This window comes from Chlorocebus sabaeus, chromosome 8 (assembly GCF_047675955.1).
Source record: "Chlorocebus sabaeus isolate Y175 chromosome 8, mChlSab1.0.hap1, whole genome shotgun sequence".
Lineage (NCBI taxonomy): Eukaryota > Metazoa > Chordata > Mammalia > Primates > Cercopithecidae > Chlorocebus > Chlorocebus sabaeus.
In genome coordinates, this window is record NC_132911.1 from 9,000,402 (window position 1) to 9,024,698 (window position 24,297).

The 24,297-nt window shown below is 41.5% G+C and overlaps 1 protein-coding gene across 1 annotated transcript in view; it reads left to right on the forward strand.

Moving 5' to 3' along the window:
- Window positions 1–14,782: 14,782 nt before the first annotated feature.
- XKR6 (XK related 6) overlaps window positions 14,783–24,297 on the forward strand; it is a 294,424-nt gene continuing 284,909 nt past the window's right edge. Inside the window, exon 1 of the mRNA XM_007961659.3 lies at window positions 14,783–16,357. Coding sequence (XP_007959850.1) covers window positions 15,600–16,357 — 758 coding nt within the window. The 5' untranslated portion in view covers window positions 14,783–15,599. The remainder of the gene's footprint in view (window positions 16,358–24,297) is intronic.

The following is a 24,297-nucleotide window of genomic DNA, read 5'->3' on the forward strand; positions in this document are numbered from 1 at the left end:
CAATAATTATCTTGTGTAGTTTTTGTTTCATTTTTGTGTTTTATACTCCAAAATAAATGTTTTACTTTGCATGTTGCATGTCCTAAGTGTAAAGTTTTATGTAAATAGTCAATAAATACCTGTTGTCATATTTGTTAATATATTCCATTTTCATAAGACCCTGTCATTCTTGATTTTAAAAAATCATAAAATTTAAAAATACAATAATAGATGAAACTCTTAGAATAATGGACTTACATATATGCATTAATAATATGTAACTAGTACTTTAAGACCCTAATTTTTCTTATATTTTTTGTTTCTTTCAATTCAAGCAAATGCTTCATCACCCCAGGAAGCTTTCTGCAGGCAGGAAGCAGGAAGAGTCTACGAGCTTTCCAGGCCTTTGTTTAGAAATGGCTTCATTAAGAACTATAGGGTCTGAAGAGCAAGGGTCTTTCCAAAAAAAAGAAGACCTTCCCATATGGATGACAGAAGTGAAGACTGGGGGTGTTAGAATAGCAGAGGCCTCTCTCACTCCTCTTGAGGTGCAGGGAGATGTGGTGGTATCTTGCATGGGGTGTGGTATAATTGGAATGTGGGGCCCTGGGCACTAGAGGGTCCTGGTCTTGTGAATGAGTCCTGATAGCCCAATACTACTTAAAAACAGCAGACAGCAGTAGGCCTGCAGGACCTGGCACCCAGTGGTCAGAGATGAGGCTCTTATCTCTGTGTGGATGTCTGGCTCATGGCCAGAAGGTGCAGCCCCATGCCAGCCTGTTATAGATTGAGATGTGACCTCTTAAAACCTATGTGTTGAATGGGACTGTGTTTAGAGATCAGGTCTTTAAACAGACGTTTAAATTAAAAGGAGGTCCTGTGAGTGGTCCTTCATCCAATACAATTGGTATCCCTATAAGCAGAGGAGATTCCGACACAGAAGCACATAGAGGGATGACCAGATGAGGACACAGGGAGAAGATGACATCTACAAGCCAAGGAGAGAGACCTTAGGAGAAACCAACCCCAGTGACACCCTGACCTTGGTCTTCCAGCCTCTGGAATGGTGAGAAAATAAGTTTCTGTTACTTAAGTCACCCAATCTGTGCTATCATTATGGCAGCCTTAGCAGACTAATGCACAGGCATTTGTCCTATGTGAGACCCCAGAACTCTCACATCCTCAGGTGGACAACCCCAGGATGACTGAGGCAGAAAGCTTGTCACTCTTGTAGCATTAGGGCTGGAATAGCAACTCAGTTGTTTAATTAAAAATAAAACAATGCCTTATTTCTTCCACATCTAAATTTGCACCCTGTGATTCAAACTTATTACCCATGTTCTTTTGTTGCATGTTGATTTTGCTGTACTATATTTTGAGGAATCTGTTTTTATTTATACTATTTTTTTAAAATGTATCTCTCTTAGAACTCATTATTTTTTTTACCCATTGTAAGGTTGTTCAAAATCACTTAATACATTTCTTACTTTTCTAGGAAGATTGGCTATACTGATTTTTGTCTTAAGTGTTCAAAACTGCACATACTCATACACATACGCATATGCGTGCACACACACACACACATTTTCTTTTATAGGAAGTCTTCAGAGGGAAGTTTCACTATAGAGGAGAGACTTAGGAGAAAGAATTGGAGGCCAAATCTCCCAGTTTTCAGCTGATTCAGCTGATAGGAGGCAGAACAAACCAACAATAAACAGGAAAAGCATTGAAAAGGACTTTGAGACTTCTGTGATTTTTATCAGCAGATGGCAAGTATAATTTAATGTAGACAAACTAATAATTAATTGGAGAACAAGAAGGTCAGTCCAGTGATGTGGGCAGAAAATAATCCTCCAGCACACAGATCAAGAAAAGGATTTAGAGATTATTCTTGAAAAATCATTAAAACTATTAGCCTAGAGCATAGTTCTGGGAACAAAGGCAAATGGCGTTAGCAGAGAGAAAGCATAGAAAACCGGGGGTGGCACCTGTTATTTTGAAAAGAACTTGTTTGATCTAGTCAGGAATATCATCATGGTAGCAATTGTTATGTAAGAAAGTACTAGAAGAATGACAAAACCCAAGAATCAAATGTATCCACTTACACAGGGGACTGCATACTCCAGTGCCTTCGAGGACCAAGCACGTAGGTGAATGTGTGAAGTGACCATGGGAATGGTGACTTTTAGGAATGGCAGGAACTGAGTTAGATGGAGGGTGCTTAAAAGTTTTCAGGTTTTTGCACACACACCCACACATGCACCCACCCACCCATCCACCCACACATTGTATTGACCAAACAAAACTTGTCTGCCTGCTCGGTTCAGCTCTTGGCTGCCAATGTAGATCTGCGACTAAGAGTTTTGTTTGGTGCCTCTCTTCTGCCTCCTCCCTACTTGGAGAGTCCCTGGAGGGCAAAGCTATGTCTTAACCTTATATCCTGCCTGCACTGTATCTCCCTTGTTACTTTGCCCAGTGAACATTGGTTCCAAGTGCTAAAATGAAGCAGGCACTCCCTGCTACATATAGCAGAAAATGGCTACTGACAATTGCTGTACCTGTTATCCAGTGGCCATGACCTTTGAAGTTGCACATCAAAAAGGGCCCATATGTGGGCCAAAAATGCCAATTCTGTGCTTTACACAGCCTCCCTAAACCTACTTTGCATGTGATGTGTAAATTATTTTTGTCTGCGTTCCATATAATGCTGCATTTTTTTTTTCTCTTCTGTCTGTTCCTCCCACCAAACTTGGCCTTTCTTGATCCTGATCTTTCCCTTCCCATCTTTAGCATTATAAAACGGAACTTCTCTGTTGGTTTTTCCTTTTCTGCCCTCTTGTCTTGGTTCCTTTTGCTCTTTATCCTTTCTTTTTTCTCACATTTATGTTGCAACCTCAATGAATGGTATTGTCAGGGAGTGTGATCTTCTGATTAGTAGAGTTTGTGTTGTTTAACTGACATTCTACTCCTTCAAACAGTGCAACTTTTTCTGGTGGGTAATGTTTCTGAAATAGATGGGTAGTGAAGAAGTACTTTAGGTTGATCTTTATCTGTTCAAATTCTGTACTATGAGATCTATATAAAAGAATCTACATGACATATATGTAACAAATATGTAAATGATATATATATATAAATTATAAAGCATAATAAAATGAATACCTCTGAACCCACCTTCCATCTTAATAAGTAGAACATTGAAAATCCTGTTGACATCTTGTATTTTACTCAGTGTTTCTTTGATGCCTGCCAATCCTGCCTTAGGGTCACCATTATAAGCATCAATTATGACTGTACAATATGATGGATGCATAATGTAATGCTTTAGTCAAAATATAAAATAAGCCTCTGAGTTGCTTCTTGCATCTGTCACCTCTTCTCCTTCCCAGATGTTACTGTGGTGGCATGGGCCTTGAGGAGCTCATCTATACCATGACAAGAGTACCCTCATTTGTCTCTCGGTCTCCATTTTCACTCAAGGTTGAACCAGGAGCTGGATACAGAGGCAGGCCTCTAGGAGGGTATGAGTGGGGGGAGGGATTCAGTCAACACAGACAAGAAACTATGTGTCTCAATTAGAAATACGGTATTAGTTCAGTTTTCATACAATTCCAAATAAACTAGCAAAATAGGAGTTGATTCTATTTACATGCCACATTAGTTTCCAATTGTTCTGTGACAAATTACTACAAATTAAGCATCTTAAAACAATGCACATTTATTATCTCATAGTTTGTGTTGGGCAGGATTTCAAGGCAAAGCTTGGCTGCATCCTCTGCTCAGCCTTTCATATGGCTGCGATAAAGGCATTGGCTGGGATTGCACTCTCATCTGGAGGCTCAACTGGGGAAGAATCCACTTCCAAGCTTATTCAGGTTGTTGGCAGAATTGATTTCCTTGTGGTTATATCACTGAGGGTCTCACTTTTTTTGCTAGCTAATGGCTTGAGGCTGATCCTGAGTCCTCGTGGTCACCTGCAGTTTTTCTTGTCACATGGGCTTCTTCAACATAGCTGCTTGCTTCATTGCTGCAGGGAGAGTCTCTGCCTTCTGTCTGCTAAGGTGAAGTCTTATGTGATGTAACATAATCCAGGAGAGTGACATCCCATCACCTTTGTCATGTTCTGTGGGTCACAGGTCCTGCCTACCCTCAAGGGGAGGGGATGACACAGTGGCATAAACACCAGAAGGGGAATCATTGGGGGTCATCTTAGCATTCTGTCTACTACATATACCTAAGTGGACAGTGCTTTGGAGCAGGAAAACAAATCCTCATCAGGCAGATATATTTTGTTGGGGTTTCTTCCCAAAGATTTTGTGATTATAATTAACTGAAAGTTGGCATTCTACTGAAATTTTAAAACCAAATGATGCATTATGTAGTGCTGAGTATTTGGAAGGAGAGACTTATTTTATTATTTAAATTTTAAACCCTAAATATACTCCCCAAAGTGCTTTAGTTTAAAAAAGTGTAAAGTAGAACTGATGAGAGAAAAAGTATATAGTAGAGGGAACTATTTTTCCAATTTTAGAAAAGACAATTGATTCTGTTTGGGCTAGGAAAAATTAATCAGTTCCTGAATATGATTTTTATCAAAAGAAAATTCATTTCTCCCTGTTTCAATTAAATAAGTGTTAAACCACAAAAATACTGGTTTACAGGGATACAAATTAATTAGTTAGCCCAGTGTACCCGTCAACTTTTGCTCTAACTTCCACACTGTCATCAAAGCTTATCTGTCTTAAACATAAACTGGGTTTTGTCACCTTTCTGATAAAAGCCTCTGATAATTTCCCATTGCCCATAGGATCAACTTTGTCTTTTTTTTTTTTTTTTTTTTTTTTGAGACAGAGTTGTGCTCTGGCACCCAGGCTGTAGTGCAGTTGGGCAATCACAGCTCACTGCAGCTTCAAACTCCTGGCCTCAAGCAATCCTTCCACCCTGGCCTCTCACAGCTTTGGGATTACAGGCAGGAGCTACTGCACCTGGTCTTAAATCTTAAGCCTGATATTTATGAATCTTCAACAATTGGCTCCCTTCTACACTTACCATCTTCCTCTCCTTTCATGCCTCTTGCTCCATCCAATGCTGTGGACAAACCACACAGTTTCATAAACCCCATTGCTCCTCTTTCTTGTCCTTGTCTCTGCACAGGTTATGCCCTCTACTTGGTGTGTGTCTACTTACTCCTTGGGAGTTCCAGAGACTTTGCTTCTAGGCCCCAAGGAGAGATGTATCTATTTCTCTTACCAATAGATTCCTTGGGGATGGTGCCTGACACACAGTAAGTACTCAAGTATTGCCTGAATACGTAAATCTCAGATTTCTCTTATTCAAAATGAGGGATTAGATGAAATGATGGCTCCTTATAGCTCAAAATTTTAAAAAATCATCACATGGATTAAGAGAATGTAAGACTGCATATAAATAAACTGTGTGGAACCGATTCTAAATGCTACAGGGTTTCAGAGGAAGAAGGTATTATACTGTGCTGGAATAGTCAAGAACATTTTTTGCTAAAGGAGGTGGAATTTGAAATAGGTATTGAAAGATGAGAGGGAGTTTGAGCCCTTGCTAACATGACACCTTCTTTACAGTAGGCCCTCATTAAGTTTACTGATTTGAATTGAAATGTAGACAAAGGGGGAGGAGGAAAGACTTTGCAAATGAGTTAAAGCAAGACCAGGAGCTCCAGTGCAGGAATGTGCACTGGTAAATGTGGACTAGGAGGACATTTTCCTGAGCAGAGTGTGTTCTGGTCAATAGTGAAAACTAATAGTGGTTCTGTAGGTTGAAGTGATATTATGGAAGATCTGCAAATGAAGGAGTGCAGTTTGGATTGGTATGGTAGGCAATAGTGAGCCATGACATCTTCTCTAAATAGGATGATATTATAGTATTTTCGGTTTATTAGTCCGATGCTGGTAAGCTGCCTGAATGGTCAAAGAAGAGAATAGTCAGGGAGATTAGGTAGGAGGCCTTAACTTGGATAAAAATAGTTCCTTATATTTTTACACCTCTATGATTTAGAAGATACCCACTAAGCCTACAAGAGAGGTTACCACAAGCCTTGTAGGAAGGTAGAGAAGATATTAATATTTTAGGAGATATTATTCTTATTTTACATGAGAACTGTGATTCAATCTGAATTAGCCCAAGGTCATATAGCTGGTAAATAGTATATGGCAAATGGTGTTACTGGAACTCACACCTACTTTTTTTCTTAACTTCTGTGGATGATTACTTTTATGTATCAACCTGACTGGACTAAGGGATGCCCAGATGACTGGTAAAACATTATTTCTGGATGTGTCTGTGGGGGTGTTTCTGTACGAGATTAACATTTGAATCTGTAGAGTGAGTAAAGAGGATCACCCTCATCAATGCATGTGGGCATCACCCAATCTGTGGAGGGTCTGAATAGGACAAAAGGGCAGAGGAAGGGCAAATGTGCTTCTGTTTCAGCTGGGACATCCATCTTCTCCCGCCGCTCTGGTTCTCAAGCCTTCAGACTCTGACTGGGAGACTGGGATTTACACCACTGCCCGCCCTCCCTCAGTTCTCAAGAAAGAACTGATTAAAGCACTGGCTTTCCTGCAGTGATAGGTATCTCTGTCTGTCTGTCTGTCTGTCTCTCTCTCTCTTAGGTTCTGTTTCTCTGAAGAACCCTAACTAATACAACTTCTAAGTCCAGTATTCCTGCCATTAAGAAAAAGAGATTTCAAACATTAAAACTGAGGAAGCTATGCAACTGTATAAGGTATGTGAATCAGCATAATGTAGTGGAAAGAGCCGTGGCCCAGATATCAGGAATTTAAATCCTAGTCCTCAGACCAAGGCAACCAGTGTGGCCTTCAATAGAAACATTCTTCTGTGGTCAGCTTCCGTTTCATCATCTCTCACAAGGGAATTGGGCTTCAGTTCATTCTGGCTCACTCGTCTTGGAATTTATGTGTCATCAGCTAGAAGTTTCATGACCCAGTGAAGCTGGCATCATGGCAGCACAAACAAAGAAAAATGAAAAACTGGAGGAGATGGTTCATTTTAGGGCCAAGGGTGATGAGTTCAGGTTGGCACATTAGGAAAAAGCTAAAGGGCGTGGTAGACAGAATCATGGCCCCTTAAAGATGACCACAACTGAATCCTCCAAATCTGTGACTATGTCGCCTTATGTGGCAAAAGAAACTTTGTAGATGTGGTTGATTTAAGGATTTTGAGGTGGGGAGATTATTCTAAATTATATGGGTGGGTCCTAAAAAAAATAGAAAGGCAAGTCAGAGTTAGAAAAGGAGATGCAGAGGCAGAAGCGGAGGTTGGAGTGAAGCGATGTCCCTCTTTGAAGACGGAAGCGGGGCAGGCTATAAAACCTAGAAAAGATAGGAAAATGGATTTCTCTCCTAGAGTCTCCAGAAGGAACACAGCTTTGCTGACACTTTATTTTATTTTATTTTATTTTTATTTTTTGAGACATCTCACTCTGTCACCCAGGCTGGAGTGTAGTGGTGTGATCATTCCTCACTACAGCCTTGAACTCCTGGGCTCAAGAGATCCTCCCACCTCAGCCTCCCTAGCAGAAGGGACTACAGGCATGTGACACCATGCCCAGATAATTTCTTTAGTTTTTGTAGACACGGGGTCTTGCTGTATTGCCAGGGTTGGTCTCTAGCTTCTGGGTTCACGTGATCCTCCTGCCTCAGCCTCCCAAAGTGTTGGGAATATGGGCGTGAGCCACTGTGCCCAGCCAACACCTTGATTTTAGCTCCATAAGACTCCTCTTGGAGTTCTGGTTCTCCAAGACTGTCAGATGAACTTGTAATGTTCTGAGCCACCACGTTTTTGGTAATTCGTTATAGTAGCTTTAGAAAGCAAATAGCAGAAGTGACTAGGGAGGGAGGATGAATATTTTTTGAGCCCTTCATGTGCATCAGGCATTGAAGTCACAATAAACTGGTGGGGGAAACTGTGCTCATCATTTCATGTATTAGGAAAATAAACCTAAGAGCGGAAGTAACTTGCCCAAAGTGACACAGTCAGGAATTGAGACTGGGGGCTGTGTGCATGCTTACGCATCATGCATATGCTGTGCTGAAAGGCAAAAGCCCGCAAGATGCCTACACAGCGACATAATCATACGATGCTGGAAAATCAGGAAAAGATGTGTATTGTACAGATCAATGGACCAGGGAGTTGGCAATGCGGAAGACCTTCAAGTGAATGGCCAGGACCAACTCTGTATCAGTAGCAGGTGCTTTTTACACATGCTTTCATGAAACACAAAACACCCTGCAAGGTAAATTTTATTCTCCTTATTTTTATGGTTGACAAAGGGAGGCTTCAATTTAGAAAGTACCTTGCCCCAAGTACTACAGCTAGTTAATGCCAGAGCTAAGATTTAAATATGGAGCCTGCCTCCTGTGATTAAGAAAAACAAAACATTTTTTATTTTAAAAAAGGAAGACCCAGAGAAGGGCATAATTTAACCATCACTTGGAAGTATATGACCCCACCACACAGAGAGGATCAAAGTTAGCTTCGTGGCATGAATATTTATATAATTATTTGTTCTCCAGGTGTTTAGCACAGTCCTGGGTGTATTATAGGCACCTAGTGTATACTTGTGTAGTGAAATCTGACAGTGGGACAGAGGGGCTTCTGTGTAAGGTTAACTAAAAAGGCTAAAACCCTTAAAGTCTAGATGATGAAGGCTGAGCTCTGACGGGGCTCAAATATAACAAAGTCCATTCTCCCTTTGAAGCATTTCAGCAGGATGAATTAATCACCAGTCTCCTCCCTTTCTCCCCTTCCTGACTGCCCAAAGCACATACCCTACACCAAGCCCTTGGGCCCTTAGCACTTTATTTCACCCTGCTGTTTTGACTGTAGGGTCTCCCACTGCCTCCAGCATCAAGCCTAACTTTCTAGGGCTCCGTAGCCTTCTCCCTAGCTGCATCTTCCCTCTCTAGCCTCACCCCTTGTCCGTGCAAACCCTTGTCTCTGGTCAGCCTGATGCCCTGATAGGAGACCGTGGAATCCTTGTCTCACATCTACCCCTCCTGTTACCTACATCTCTCTCCAGAGCTCCAGCATTTTGGTGAACTCACCTTGCACCCCATAATGTCTTCTTTTAACTCTTTCTGCTCCTCTCCCTAATTATTTTGTTACTATTGCTGGTGCCACTCCATTTGCCCTTAGAATAAAATAAAAACTCCTTAGCACAATTGGAATGCCTCTTTCTTCCATCTCAGTCTCCCTTGGATCCCCTCTCCTTTTTGCCTATGATGTCGCATACTGGCCTCAGGTCCAGGAGCTCACAGCTCAGGCCCTGACATGGGTATCTTTCTGCATTTGGACCCTGCCATCGCCAAAAATAGTCCCTCCTGTTTCAATTACAACTTAAATGTCACTTTAGAGTTGGCTTCCTGATTCCTCATGTTTCAGTAGATCCCATTTTGTTTAAACCTCTTAGTTTTTAAAAAATCTTTTATAAATGCTGTCTTGTTTTCATAATTATTCATTTGTATGTTTGGTTGATCACTATCTACCATTTCCCCTAGAGTCAGCTCCATAAACAATGTGTTTTGTTTTCAGCGCCTAGCATGGTGCCTGACATGTAGTAGGTGCTTATATATTTGTTCACAAATGAGTATCTTATGTTAAACTCTCTAGTCACTAATTGTTCTGTAAATTTGAGCATCACTTCGTGACTTATTTATAATGCTGTTTTGTTGACTCATGTTGGTGGGTGTCTATTTCCTGTCTTCAATAGGACTGTACATTGCAGAAATGATCTCTTATATTTCTTTGCACCAAACGAAGCTAGATGCAAAGAATGAATGAAGTTAGACTTAATTTGGTGTCTGTCACATTCTGAAATACTATAACCAGGATAAATGTCTAAACTTGAAGGAGACACCACAGTGGGGTTTCATGTTACTTTGGGTCCTGGTAGTATTGGTTGGGATCTAAGGTGTGCACTGAGCCTAAGAACTGTGTATACCTCAAATTTTCTTTGCATTGGAGACATATCACTTGGCCAAAAGACCAAATGAGCCAGCATCAGATACAATCTTGTATCTTTGGTTGAGGACCAGAGAAAAGATTTGGCTTGAAATGGGAGGGCATGTGGGAGGACAAACACAAATCTTTAAGTCCTAGAATCCCACTTTGCCTGGGAAGACAATCATATTAGAAACTAAGGAACAGAGGTCTACAGTGTTCTATTTCCCATTTCACACTCAACCTGGGGATATGTGCTCTATGCTCATTCTCGGAAGTAGCCTGTATGATTTGATTTGTTATTGATCCTCATTTCCTTCCTTCCTTCCTTCCTTCATTCCTTCCGTCCTTCCTTCCTTCCTTCCTTCCTTCCTTCCTTCCTTCCCTCCCTCCTTCCTTCCCTCCTTCCCTCTCTCTCTCTCTCTCTCTCTTTCTTTCTTTGAGACAAGGTTTCACTCTGTTGTCCAGGCTGGAGTGCAGTGGCACAATCACAGCTCACTGAAGCCTCAACCTCCTGGGCTCAAGTGATCCTCCCACCTCAGCCCTCCAAGTAGCTGGGACTATGGGTGCACACCACCATGCCAGGCTAATTTTTAAATTTGTTTTTGCAAAGACAGGGTCCTGCTCTGTTGCCCGGGCTAGTTTCCAGCTCCTGGGTTCAAGAGATCCTCCCGCCTTGGCCTCCCAAAGTGTTGGGATTACAGGCATGAGCCATTGCACCCGGCTATCCTTATTTTCTTTTGGTTGGGCATGATTAGTTGACTTCACATACGGTAAGTGTATGTATGGTAAAGTTACACTGTACTCTGCTCTTTGGGGAGTTAATACCTGAAGCTTGTTATCCTTACTTAGACAATACAGTGGATAAAAATATAAAGAAGGTGAAGAAGGGTTTAAATCAATTCACAGATGTCAGAGTTATAACTAGTTCTTAAGAGACAAAAAAATTTACAAAATACTCAGTGATGTTACTGTTAGAGAATACAGATGTTCCTACCCCCCCCATTCCTACCAATCTCTGTGACACTACATATGTGTGCACATTCCCTATGACCTCCCCAAACTTCCCCCCAAACATTTATCTTTCTCCCATCCTTGTCCCTACTCACACCATTTCTCTCCACCATTACCACCACCCTAAGGTAATCACTTTGTTTCTTAGGTGTCTTTCCAGAGTTGCTTTATGCAAATACAAACAAATAAGAAAAGATAACCTTATCTCTTCCCCTTTCTTACAGAAAATGCAGCATGTTCTATTGTTTTGCACTTTGAGTTTTGTGTAAGAAAGCATCCTGCAACTCTTTGTATATCATTAAAAAGAAAAGTATCATTTTTTAACATCACTGCACCGTATTGTTGTGTGGATGTACCATAATTTAACTAGTTCTCCTTTGGGTGGACATGTGGGTTCTTCCCCTCCATTCTTTCTCTCAATTGTAAGCAATGCTAAATGAATAATCTTGTACACACGTACTTTCTGACATCTACGTATTTATCTGTAAGATAAAGTCCCACAAAAAGGATGGCTATCTCAAAGGATACCTGCATTTGAAATTTTGGTAAGTAGTGCCAAATTCCCTTTCGTAAAGATTGGTATGAGAGTGCTTGCTAGCACTTCAATTCTTAACGTTGAATATAGAAATGTAGCTTCTAGGGATAATGGGTTCTATGAGCTTACTCCTCAGCACTCAAAGAAGTCCTGTTTCTATAGAAGTCAATAAGATACAAGGCACAGAATTGATGAGGATACCATCCACCTACTCTTTTGAAGCTTTATGTGGGCTCAAACTAGGAAAATCTTATGAAAAATATATAACACAGCCTCTTTGTAATGCTTTTGCTGAGGCCTATCCCCATATTGGAATTGAAGTGTTATGTCTCCTAGTTGCATACCAGCATTGTAATAGGGTCCCTACTTTGACTTACAAGTAACACTAATTTCATTTGGAAGTGCCAATAGCTGCCTGGCCCAGGGCAATGGCAGGGTAAGTAGCAGGCTTTGGAATTACATCTGCCTGGATTCTAATCTATAGCTCCCCTTACCCATGTGACTCTGGGTAACCCATTTGGCAGACCCGAGTCTGTTTTCTAGACCAAATGGGAATACTAATCCTCATGCCTTTTTGGACTGCCATATAATTAAAAGGAGTCATGTATGGGAGACTGTTTAGTACATAATAGCATTCAACACTAACTTTCCTTGTTGCCTTTCTGAAAATAGAGAATTGGGAAGAAAAACCCCAAAGGGCTTCTAAACATTTAAAATTTATGTCACAATTTCTCTATGTTAAAGCTTTCTTACTTTACTCACAGAAGAGGCTCTAAATATCTATTTAGTATTATTTTACAAGTAACTCCAACATGCTTTGTTGTTTGGCTTCTCTGCCTATATTAAAGAGTAAATACAGGGGCCAAAGTTTTTAATTGACTGAATAAATTTTAAAAAGCAGAGATTAAAAAATATTGTTAGAAAAAACCACCTCCGCTACCACCACCACCACTAACCTCAACAACAGTGGTGTGGTGCTTAGCAGGCCGGAGCAGGCACATAAATTGTTAGAGCCTCTTAGCATAAGGCCACTTCAATGTCAAGTTGTGAAGAAAAGGTCAACTTTCTGCCTAATGTGCAGAGAGCAAGCCAATGGGCAATGTATTTCTTTCACTTTCCCCCCAATTTAACTAAAGTTTTGAGGTATCTCTGTAATAAATGATTTAATTTTATGGAGATTTACTTCATAAAATGTAAAATACCATTTTTTTTTGGCACTTAAAGGTTAAATTTCAGTTATCTGGAAAATTAATTTGCACTAATTTAATCAATACTTACTGAGTGCCCACTATGTGTTCAGCATTCTGCTAAGTGCTGGCTTACTTAGAACAAAAACCACCCCCAAAATTCTAGGTAAAAATGTGCCATCCAATGCATAGTCCATATTTATGTTAACTTTTCAGTGAGTCTTCATGAGAGGTTTATTATCACTGTAACTGATTTTAATTTTAGAACCTTCTGGGTTCTATGATATATCCTTCTTCCAAAGAAAGTAGAAGGATAAAATTGTTGAAACAGCAAATGTAAAGTTGAAATCACTTGACAGTCTGATAATCTTATATATCTACTTGAAACTTCAATTGTAATAAACACTTTTGACTCATAAGCTTATTTGTCAGCCTTATATAGTGGGTGTAATTTACTTAGCTAATTTCACTAGTAGATTATGTTCTTTCAGGGCACAGAGAAATAGGAATCATAAATATGCCATTACTGCCTGCTTTTGTACCTCATTTCACAGCCTCATAGCTTAAATAGAGAAAATATATTTGAAAGCACAAATTAATTGCACCTATTTTCTAGAAGCATTTCAAAATGCTTTCTTTTATTAGAGATACCAAATCCACTTAGTGATAGAATTTAAGTAGATACATGTTGGTATTATGCAAACATAATAATAACAATGGTAATAATAATAGCAGTTACTCTCTAGTGCTTAACTGCCTATCAGGTATCATATTGAGATCCTTGAAAGGATTACTGCCTTTAATCTGCCCATAAACTTTTCAGAAAAGTCACTGTTGTTATTCCCATTATATAAAGGTGAAAACTGATATTTGAAGAGAGAATCTTGCTCACATTATTCATGTTACTACTTTAGTGAAATTGGGGTCCATACCTGGACAATCCTACTCTATATTTATGCCATGTAAAGTGTTATTCATTCAAATTCAGCAAAGAAACAGAATCCCATCTATATGCAGAAATAATCTTTACCTGCTGGCCTTAAGTTTTACTACCATAGGGAGTATGAGGCTTCAATCATAGCATGAAATACATGGATACAGTTATATGGCTTGTTTCTAAAACTTGATTTTGGAATCACTCCCTTCTTCCCAATATGTGAAGTAAAAATTCACTATTAGTACTTTTTCTAAAGTCTTCAGAGATTTTATACTGGCATGTATACTCATGAAAAGCTGTGTCCTAAAATGTAGTATCCCCATCTACCCTGCCACTCCCAAAATTCACAGGTGCCATAGTATTCAATAGTATCAAAGTAACTATTGAAGTTGTCAAAGGCACCTTTCTTCCATAGAACCTCCAGTCATACAAATATTACCTAATTTGTACTCTTAACATTTCTAAAGACAGTTATTGGCATTATTAGAAGACTTTATTGAAGGGAGAAGTAGACAGAATCACAAAAATGAGTTCAAAAATCTAGGGAGGTCAAGGAGAAAATCCAGGGACTTTTTTCCCCCTCATTCTTTTTTTTAACTTCAAAATGTTCATTTCATCTGATCAGGAACAACTGTAACCATGTAGCTTGCCCTATTTTGGCTATCTGGCTTCAAAAATACTTTCACTGGAAGATCATTGTAATTCAAATCCATTCGGTGCTGTTTCACTTTTGTAATTTGTTAGCTAAGTTTAAGTAGTGTATCCTGCACCTACTTTAATGATATAGCACACTGATAATATTTTTTCCTCATTTAAAGCTATGTTTACCCACAGCGCCTTAGCACCAAAAAAATTCTAAAAGGCACTCCTTACACATTTAAATAACCTGAATAAATAATTGATACAGGTTAAGCCCTGGCTAGTTCTGCATTTTCCAAGTTAAGATCACAGAATTTAAAAATTGCATATTAAAAAAAAAGTTGGTAGAATATATTTCCATAGGGCAGAAAAAACATTCAAGGTCACAATTCCTTGCTCCAACATGTAAGACACAACCAGGCTGATTTCCAATTGAATTTTGCCTGAAGTTTTCTTAAGGGAATGATGGAAACTTTATTACAAAACATGGTAAAGTTGTCAGTGACAGAAAAATCAGGAGGTCAACAGAGGTAAGAGAAGAGGAGAGGTGTCTAAATGGAAGTGAGAATCAATAACTTGCTTGTGAAAATCTGACTTATGTAATTTTTAAAGACCCTCAAAATAAGAGAAGAATAAAAGAGAAATTTAAAAGAAAACAGAAACAGCCAAAGAGGTGAGACACAGACATTTTGATTGGGGGGGTTGTCTAACTACACAATGAGGTCATTCCATCTCCCGGAAGTGACACGTAATCACCTGCTTTGCACTAGCTCCGCCCCTTCCCTCAAAGGTCCCGCCCCTCCACCAGCAGCCAGGAGGGTGTTAGGGGGCGTTTCTCCAGGAGGAAAGCTGTGAGCTGCGACGCTGAGGAAGGGGACCCCAAAACGTCTGGCACTGCCCCCTCCAGGGATCACTTTGGACCGCCTCACTCGGCCCAGCCGGATTCTGAAACGCCGAGGGGTCAACCTGATGGGTTTCGGGGTCAACGGAAGAGGGGAAGGGGAGCCCTGGCGGGGAGAACCCCCCGGTCCCCCGCCCAGCAGCTGAGGCACAGGAGGGCGGCCATCTTGGCCGGGAGGGTAGGGCTGGGGAGCTGCGGGCGCCGTGCGATTGGGGGGCTCGCCCGGAAGTGACGCCAACTACCCGGAAGCGGAGGGGGTTCCCTGGCCCACTCCCCCCTCGTTCGTTTGCTCCCCCGCTTCCTCCCCGCCCCCCTTCCTCTCCATTCGTTTCCCCCCCTCCCCGTTCCCTGCCTTCTTCCCCCCCCCGCCGTCCCTCCCCCCCAACCTCCGGAGCTGGGAAGAGAGTCAAGATGGCGGCGAAATCCGATGGCGGTGGCGTGGGGGTGGGCTTCGCTCAGCTGCACAACCTGGACGAGGCGGTGGGCAGTGGCGGCGAGGAGGACGGGGAGCCCGGGGGAGGCGGCTGCGGCGGCGGCGGCGACGGCAGCGAGCCCGGCGAGAGCAGCTCGCTGCACATCTGCCACTGCTGCAACACCTCCTCGTGCTACTGGGGCTGCCGCTCCGCCTGCCTGCGCTCCCTCCTGGGCAAGAAGCCGCGCCGCAGCGCCGCCGCCGACGGGGGGGACCAGCCGCTGCAGCCTCCCGCGGCCCCCGGCGCCGACCGCCAACCCCCGACGCCCTCGGCCGCGCGGCCAGAGCCGCCGCCGCCGCAGGTGGAGCGGCCGTGGCTCGACTGCCTGTGGATCGTGCTGGCGCTGCTGGTGTTCTTCGGGGACGTGGGCACCGACCTGTGGCTGGCCCTCGACTACTACCGCAAGGGGGACTACGGCTACTTCGGGCTGACCCTCTTCTTCGTGCTGGTGCCGTCGCTGCTGGTGCAGAGCCTGAGCTTCCGCTGGTTCGTGCAGGACTACACGGGCGGCGGGCTGGGCGCCGTGGAGGGGCTCAGCAGCCGGGGCCCCCCCATGATGGGGGCCGTCTACGGCGCGGCCCGCGGCGTCCCAGGCGCGGGGGTCTCGGCCACGCCGGGGGCGCAGCGCCTGTGCCGCCTCTCCGTGTGGATCTGGCAGTCGGTCATCCACCTGCTGCAGATGGGGCAGGTGTGGAGGTAAGAGCACTGCGGGGTGGGGGCGGGCCGGCCCTGCGGAGCCCCTCTGCCCTCCCGGTGCTTCGTGGGGCGGCCCCTCGGACGGGCCCAGCGCGGGGGGCTCGAAGGAGGGACCGGCCGCGTACCGCCCCTGGCGTCTCCAAAAGACCAGCGTTTGATCTGGATCCCTGGCCACGCCTTTGGCCCGGGGAGGCCGAGACCTGCTGTTGGCCCGTCCTCATCCCCGCTTCGCACTCGGCAGGGTCCCTGCCTCAGCCCGCCCTCCCCGTCTCCTCTGCAGACCTCCGTTCCCGGGCGCCTCTTTTCCCTGCCTCCCGAGGTAACCAGCTGCAGGCGCCCTGGGCTGCACCCCACCTCGCGGCCCGGGGAAGCCTTCCCTCCTCCAGCCGCTGCACTCGGGTTTGTTCCCGGGTGAGACATCCTTCCCTCTTCCCCCGTTCTCCCTCTGCAGTGGCCTGCGTGGGGCCCTGTGGAAAAACCCTCGCTGCCGCCTGCGAGCACTCCTGGATTCCACGCCCCTTCCCCCTCCCGCACTCCCAGCCCCTGTGAATGACTCCAAACCGCTGCTCTCCCGAAAGGAAAAAAGACTTTTGTTTTTTTTTTTTTTTTTGGTTTGCTGGATTAGACGTGTCCTTTTCTTAGTGACAGGTAAAAATGGAATAAAATGTGATGGGCGCGAGCGTTTGGTGTTAACTCTCACCTCCAGAAAACCAATTAGCCACCTGGATACCTATTCTGGGGGAACGATGTTTTTGGTAGCCAGGCCAGTGCGTAAGTGATTTATATTTACACAAGACCCAAGCTTGGCTTTGCGGCCCTTTCTCCTTTTGTAAATTTCCCGTGTGCCAGTTCAGACCCTCACAAACCACTTGCAGGTGTTCTTTCAGCCAGGCGCCTTCTTCACTGACTGCCTCCCGGGCTAAACTGAGGAAATGAACCCATTCACACCTGGGTACATCTGTGGCTTCTTACTTAAATTAGCTTGTGTGTATTCTGGAAAGAGTGAGTTGCAGGTGAAAGCATTTGCAAGAGAAAAAAATCTTACTGAAGATAAATTACACGCGGGCAAGCTCTTCAAGTGCATGGCTTCTATGAGAAGACATTTTGCCTAGGCTGCCCTGACTCCTAGCCTAGTAGGAGATTTTAGGCACTTAGTAGTTCAGGTAACAGATATACCCAGGTTAGCTGAAATAAAATCTGCTGTCTTTTTAATGGTTTGTCCAGATCTCTTTGCGGAATTTATTTAAATAAAAACATTTCGGAAACCATGGGGTTGAATTAAGTCAAATCACGAGAGTAGATGCAAGAACTTTGTCCTGCTGGGTTTACATGCAAATTCAGGCTAGGGGAAGTGAGGGTGGTTCCGTAGGCCCTGCACCACCCAGAGTTGTTTACTGGCCTTTCTAGGCTGAACCAAACAGCTTTTTCTCTAGCTGCATTTGTCTGCAGATAATTTGTTTCCTGCTGATAAGTTTATAAGAAGTGAGAGAATAAAAATAGGAAAAGTGCTGATTAACTTTTGGCTGTTGTAAGCATAGCTTGGGGTCAAATAAAATTCTGAAATATGTTTTAAATTTGAAATCTAAATTCCCAAACACCCACACACTCAAAGTCATACCGAATCAAAGGTAGTGTGTTTGGTATTGGAAATACCTTTTTTTTTTTTGGCGGGGGAGGGTGGTGGTTTCTGGTTGTTAAGATGCCAGGAATGAAGCTGGGGAGGTACAAAAAGTATGGGGAAGAGAGATTTTAACATGCCAGTAGAATTTAGTAGCATGTACTGGTCGGCTTCTGCTGAACAAGCCGAAGTCAACTATCTCCATGAGGTAAACTTCTAAGTGTGGGCAATAAAAATGTTGGTGTCAGGTTAGAATTCCTGAGAGAACTGTTTCTAGTGGAATCTGTCCTGGACACTTATTAGTAGTTAAGCTTTGAGACAGAATGAAATTGGAGTAGAATAAAATCCCACCTCCATTCACCTAAATGTTAATTGTTTCTGGGCAAAGTGGAAGTCCAGATTTTAGGGCAAACTGAAAAGTATATTTAAAATGTCAGTTTAGCTTTTTTAGTTGTATGTGGGGTAGTATTTTTTTTCTGATCTTAACTTTCATCTGCAGTGATATAAAGTGCCTGTGACTTTACTGTCTAGTTTTTTTTACATCTTTTTTCAAGATTAGAGTATATCTCTAAGTATTTCCCAAAGTTAAGTTATTAAAAGATATGCTAATTTTGGTAAGTTGTTTCTTCTAACATAGCTATACTTCAGAAGCAGTATTTACTGAGGAAGGATTTTATAAAAAAATTTTTTTTTCCCAGTTAGATGGTTTTGTTTGAAATACTGCAGGAGCAAGGTCTGCTGTTTTAGTACCTGCTAGCCATGTTGTTTGCATTGAAATCATTCATATGTAAAAGCTTTAGAGGAATTCTTGTTTTAATCTTTTGGCAAACAATTGCTTGTCAATGTGTATGAACATACATCATCTCTATTTTTATTGAAGATCTTTTGGGTTTATAGTTGTTTCCTTAATCATATTTGCTGTTGAAACTTTGCTGTCTCTTATGGTCACATGACATAAAGGTTAAGATCTAATATTTCTATCATTTGGTTTGGGCTGCATCTCTAAGAAAAGATGTCAGTGAAGTTGTACATTGTCAAAACTGATTCCATTAAACCATGAATACTTGTCTCTTCAGATTTTTTAAAATGTAAAATTATTTGGTTATAGCTTGGACAAAGCACAACACCTATTTAATAAAATTTAGTTTCCCTCGATATTAAGATGGGGCACTTCTGTGCATCTTGCCATTCCTGTCAAGATGGCAAATACTTGACATCTTTTATCAAATGACTTTATAGAATGTAAGAAAGTAGTTTTGGCTGGGCTGAAATTGGAGCATGGAAGAATGGTTGTCTGTAGAATGATGTGGCCCCGTGAACCTGCTTTGCAGAGCACTAGTGTGTGATTAAGGTCTTTTTCATGCATGCCTTACTCCCACTAATTACTAAACATGTAACCACCTCTGTATAGCTTGATGTGCTTTATTTTTCAGGTGCTTTTCGTGGGGATAACAGGCATATGAATCACGTATTCCAGGAGCATGAGTCACATTGGGCTTCACTTTTGTACAATATGTTGTTAATAGAGAGCATTTTCTTGGAGGGTTTGGCTTTAGGAACAGTGTGATTTAGTTCGCTTATTGCATTGATGTGTGCAAGTTTTCCCTTGAGCTATTGTCCTTTCTCTGCTTTTGTGTTGCTTTTAGAGGTTGCTTAGTGCATTGTCAGTTCTCTTCAGTCAAGAAGCAACAGTTATTTGACCAAAATGTCATGGCCACATCATTAATCTCCCATTTAATGAATGTAGTTTTATGTGTGTGTTTGCACCCTTCTATTTCAGAGTAAAAGGAATTTACTTCTTTATACGACTTGCCATATTTAAGAGGATGGTCAGTGGTTCTTTATCTTGTGAGATGGGATGTGGTAGAGGGTTGCCTTCAGGGGAGTAAAAAGGAAAAGGCATTTTGCATTTTATAATGGCACCATCCAGCTGAGCAGTCTACTGCTCTGTTTTAGCGTTGTTTTCTGATTTGAGACTGGTGCAATTTGGATATGCAGCTCTCTACACAATCAGCAGTGAATGTTGCTGGGCTGGTGAAGACGCTTTATTATTTTTTTAATCACTCCCCTGCCCTCCTCTCTGCTCCTCTGTGTAGGGATACTTAGTCTATTATGGGTCTTTGTTCATGTTGAATATTTTAGAATAGTGGTTCCTAGTTCTGGCTGAGAAGAGAATCTGTTGCAGCCCTTAAATAGAAAAGCCGAGGCACTGCTGGACCTGCTGAAGAAGTCATAGTTTTAGAAGACCCACAGGTGGTCATGTGGGAACCCCACGCTTGAGAAACACTTTAGAACTGGATTTCAGGCTTATTCCATTTGGAGAGGAATGTTAGATTTGTGTTCTTAATAAATATGATGGCAGAATTGGGAAAGGAATGATCTGGTACCATTAAGTTTGGCCCTCGGATAACACCATAACGAACGACTTTACCTTGGGAGCATGAGTGTCTCAAGGGCTACTCAAGGGGATGCCCTAATGGTACTCCGTGTTTTCTGTTTTTGTTTTGTGTTTCTTTGAGCTCAAGTATTAATCTCATTCTGAAAGAATTCGCAAATTCAAAACAGTCTTCAGTAAATGTAACCCACTTCTCTTTGCCTTTTGTGAGATACAAATAATGTTTATGTTGCGTGTGAAAGGTATAATAATTCTGTTTATATCTGAAACGAATCTATTAAATAGGCTTGAGGAAACATAACTGGGATTATGAGTGGTGTTGGGATAAGTGATCTGTAATGTCCCTCTAATGCTAAGATTTTGTGGTTTAAGAATGGTAATATTCAATATTTAGATACATACAAATAAGGAAATTCATCTGTGTGGGGCCAGGGTACCATCATAGACACATTAATAGATTGTATACTTGTATTTGTGGGGTGTGTGGGTGTGTGAGTAGAGAGAGAATGAGTTTTATATGCTTATTAATGGGTGGGAATCTCATTGTAAAAATAGCATTTTTTTAAAAAAATTTTATCCATAAGCTTAATGGAATTCTGGTTAAAAAGAAGCTCAGTGGGAGGCCGAGGCAGACGGATCATGAGGTCAGGAGATCGAGACCATCCTGGCTAACATGGTGAAACCCCGTCCCTACTAAAAAATAGAAAAATAATTAGCTGAGTGTGATGGCAGGTGCCTGTAGTCCCAGCTACTGAGGAGGCTGAGGCAGGAGAATGATGTGAACCCGGGAGGCAGAGCTTGCAGTGAGCTGAGTTTGCGCCACTGCACTCCAGCCTGGGCGACAGAGCGAGACTCTGTCTCAAAAAAAAAAGAAACTCAATGGGTTTTTTCTGAGGGGAAAGTTGGGTAAAATTGATCTGAGAAAAGTATAAATGAGTTTGAGTAGTCAAAAAACTTTGAAGAATGTTGAGGCTCACCCGATCAGGAAGTGGATGTGCTATAATGTGTCAATAATTAGACCAATGTGCAGAGAAATTAAGCAGATAGTTCAAAGGAGAATGAAGAGTCTATACATATATTGATATGTTTGTGAGAATTTAGTACATAGTAAAGGTGGCATTGCTAATCAGTGGATGGAAAAAGACTTATTTAACAAATGATAGCAATCGAATATCCAGTTGGAAAAAAAAAATGAATCTCTACCTTAGGTAAACAGAAGTGCTAAAAGAATGAAAGGCGTAAACATAAAGTGTTAAACTGTAAAAACACTAGGATGATTATTTTTTATAATGTTGCAGTGCGCAAGACCCTTTGGTACCATCAAGGAAAAGGAGGAGCAGATTTAACCACATGAAGTTGCCTCTCCTGGTTTCTTCCCTTCTTCCTCCTCCCATCTGAAAAATCCAGAAATACATGCTTAGCTATGAGGGTAAGTGGGTTAAATTGAGACAGAGATACTTCCTGTAGGAGAATGAATAAGAAGAGAACATCTCTGAAGATTTATTTCTTGTTTTTGAGTGAACAGTAACCCTAAAAACTTGACATTTATGGTAAATTTTCAAGGGAAGGGGATGAAAAAATGGCATGCTTTGGAGCGAAATTGCAACTGGTGATGCAGCATAGTATTTCCAGAAGGATCCAGAAATGAAGTATCAAAATCTGTGTTGTCAGAAGGCCAGAGCTCCTGAAATCTAGCAGGCAGGTGCCTGCTAGAAGTCACAAGTTGTTCATTTCTGTCTTCAACATCATTTGATACTATAGACTTACTCATAAGGTCAGTTGCCGAGTCAGGCTTATGCAGTTGGTAGATTCTGGAATGTTGGAAAGATTCTGTGGGATGGAAAGATTCTGTGGGATGCAAAAATAAGCTGTGTCTCCGACGTTGCCATTTTCACCCCGGGATGATTTGCTTTACAGCGTGCTGTCTGCAAATAAGTTTGTGGTTAAAATTTTAGTTTACTCCCCATGATGTGCTGTTCATCTAGTTTCTTCTCATCAGAAATTCTGGATTTCTTATTTGCCTTTTAAAAAGTAAAACTTCTAAAAAAATTTATGAAAATACACCCTCATTTAACAAGTTCAGTGACTTTTGACTAATTGCCTAAAGACAATCCACTGCTTACCACTATTGGAGATATTTAAGAAAGCACAAGACATAGCCTGGTATGAAGGGAATGACTGTTGGAGGTAAGAAGTCAGGTTTGTCACTCTGCAAGTTACAACCACTGGCCTCAGTTTCTTCATATTTATCAAACAAGGAGTTAAATGGATTGATCTTTAATGTCTCTTCAGTGTAAAAAAGTTCATTATGCTACAGGTATTTGTGCTTTGAAAATAGCTTTAAAGAGGGAATTTCAGTCTGGTTTGATCAATTAAACTATTTTTAAAGCAAGTGTATATGTCTCCTAGGTGCTGATTCGGAGTAGAGAGTTCTAAGTCCTGCCATGGGTTGTTGTGACTTACTAAACAAATTCTCATTTTGAGTCACTTACCTACCTATAGGGACATTTTGTAGATCTCATTAGTTAATGTCAAAATTTATGGCAGACTAAACTTACTGAGAAACTTGTGCTGACTTTATCAGCTAATTTTGTGAATTTGCAATTTCAGCTAAAATTAAACTATATTTTTCAGTAGTCTTTTTTTGTCATCTGTTTTAAATTTTTACTGGTAGATTAAGCTAAAGCAATATATGCATATCTGTTTAAGCCATGTATTTTGGAGGTTTTTCTGAATTGTTTACCAAGGTTAATTTCTTTTGTGGGGGGTCAGAACCTTAAAATTACTGACTGTAATTTGTTGTTTGAGATGTGTTCTTTAACTTTGAAAAGTTAGTGTTTGTAAAACAATTTTTTTTTTTAGTGATACTATCATGTCACTTGAGCTCTTTTAGGAAATAATTCTGTTAAGTGAATTTTTTTTTTTTTTTTTTAGATTAAGGTATAAGTTCTTTTTTGGCACTAGTCAAATTTTTAGGAAAGATGGAATTTGCTTAGAGAATTCAGTGGATATTGTTACAGTGGCTATAGTTCTACATAAAATTTCAACATTAGAGTTTTCATTTCTGTATTTCTAATGTGGATAGATCTTGGTATATTGCATATTTTAATATAGCTCAAAACATACTACTGCACCCTATGGTATTTTACAGATTGCTAACAAAAAATTTCTTCTCATTGATCTCTTTTACCTTGGAATATTAAACAAGTGATTTTAAAAATAATTTTTGTTTTGAATGGAGTGTTTTCGTCGTCTTAGTTTAAATGAGGAAGCAATTTCTGTTTTATCTTGGTCATTGATTTAGAGCATGGACTGTGCTCATCATTCATTTCTAGGAAGACATTAGAATATTTGGTTCACAGAGAGCTACATACTGTTTTCTTCACAACCCTCTTGGAGGAAAGGTAGGGTTGATAATTACGGCTTGTCCTGGCCAGACGCTTTCACTCGTGGGTAGGTGAGCTAAAACATTCGTATCACCATGATGCTTCCTTTTCTTTCCGTCTTAAATACACTGAACAAATGAGGAAAGGCAGCAGATTTGAGGAAGACGCCAAACGGATAGCTTGGGAAGCTTGCCAGTAAAGTCGAGCAGGCAGGGCAATCCAGAACTCAGGCCCCTCCAGAGGGCAGGCGCCTGGCTTTCTCACTTCAGCTGTGTTTCTTCCAAGTGTGGCAGAGACTCCTGCATTAGGAGAGTGCACGGGGCCATTAACATGCAGATTCCAGGCCTTACTACAGACTTCAGGATCAGAGCCTCAGGGAGTTGGGCCAGGGAGTGTGTATTTTTGCTCAGTTTTTATTATTGAAGCTTTTAAGCACACAGGGAAATAGAGCAGTATAATGAATACCTGTTACCATTCACCTGGCTTCAGTAATTTTTTTTTTTTTTTTTAAAGAAACAAGATTCTCACTCTGTTGCCCAGG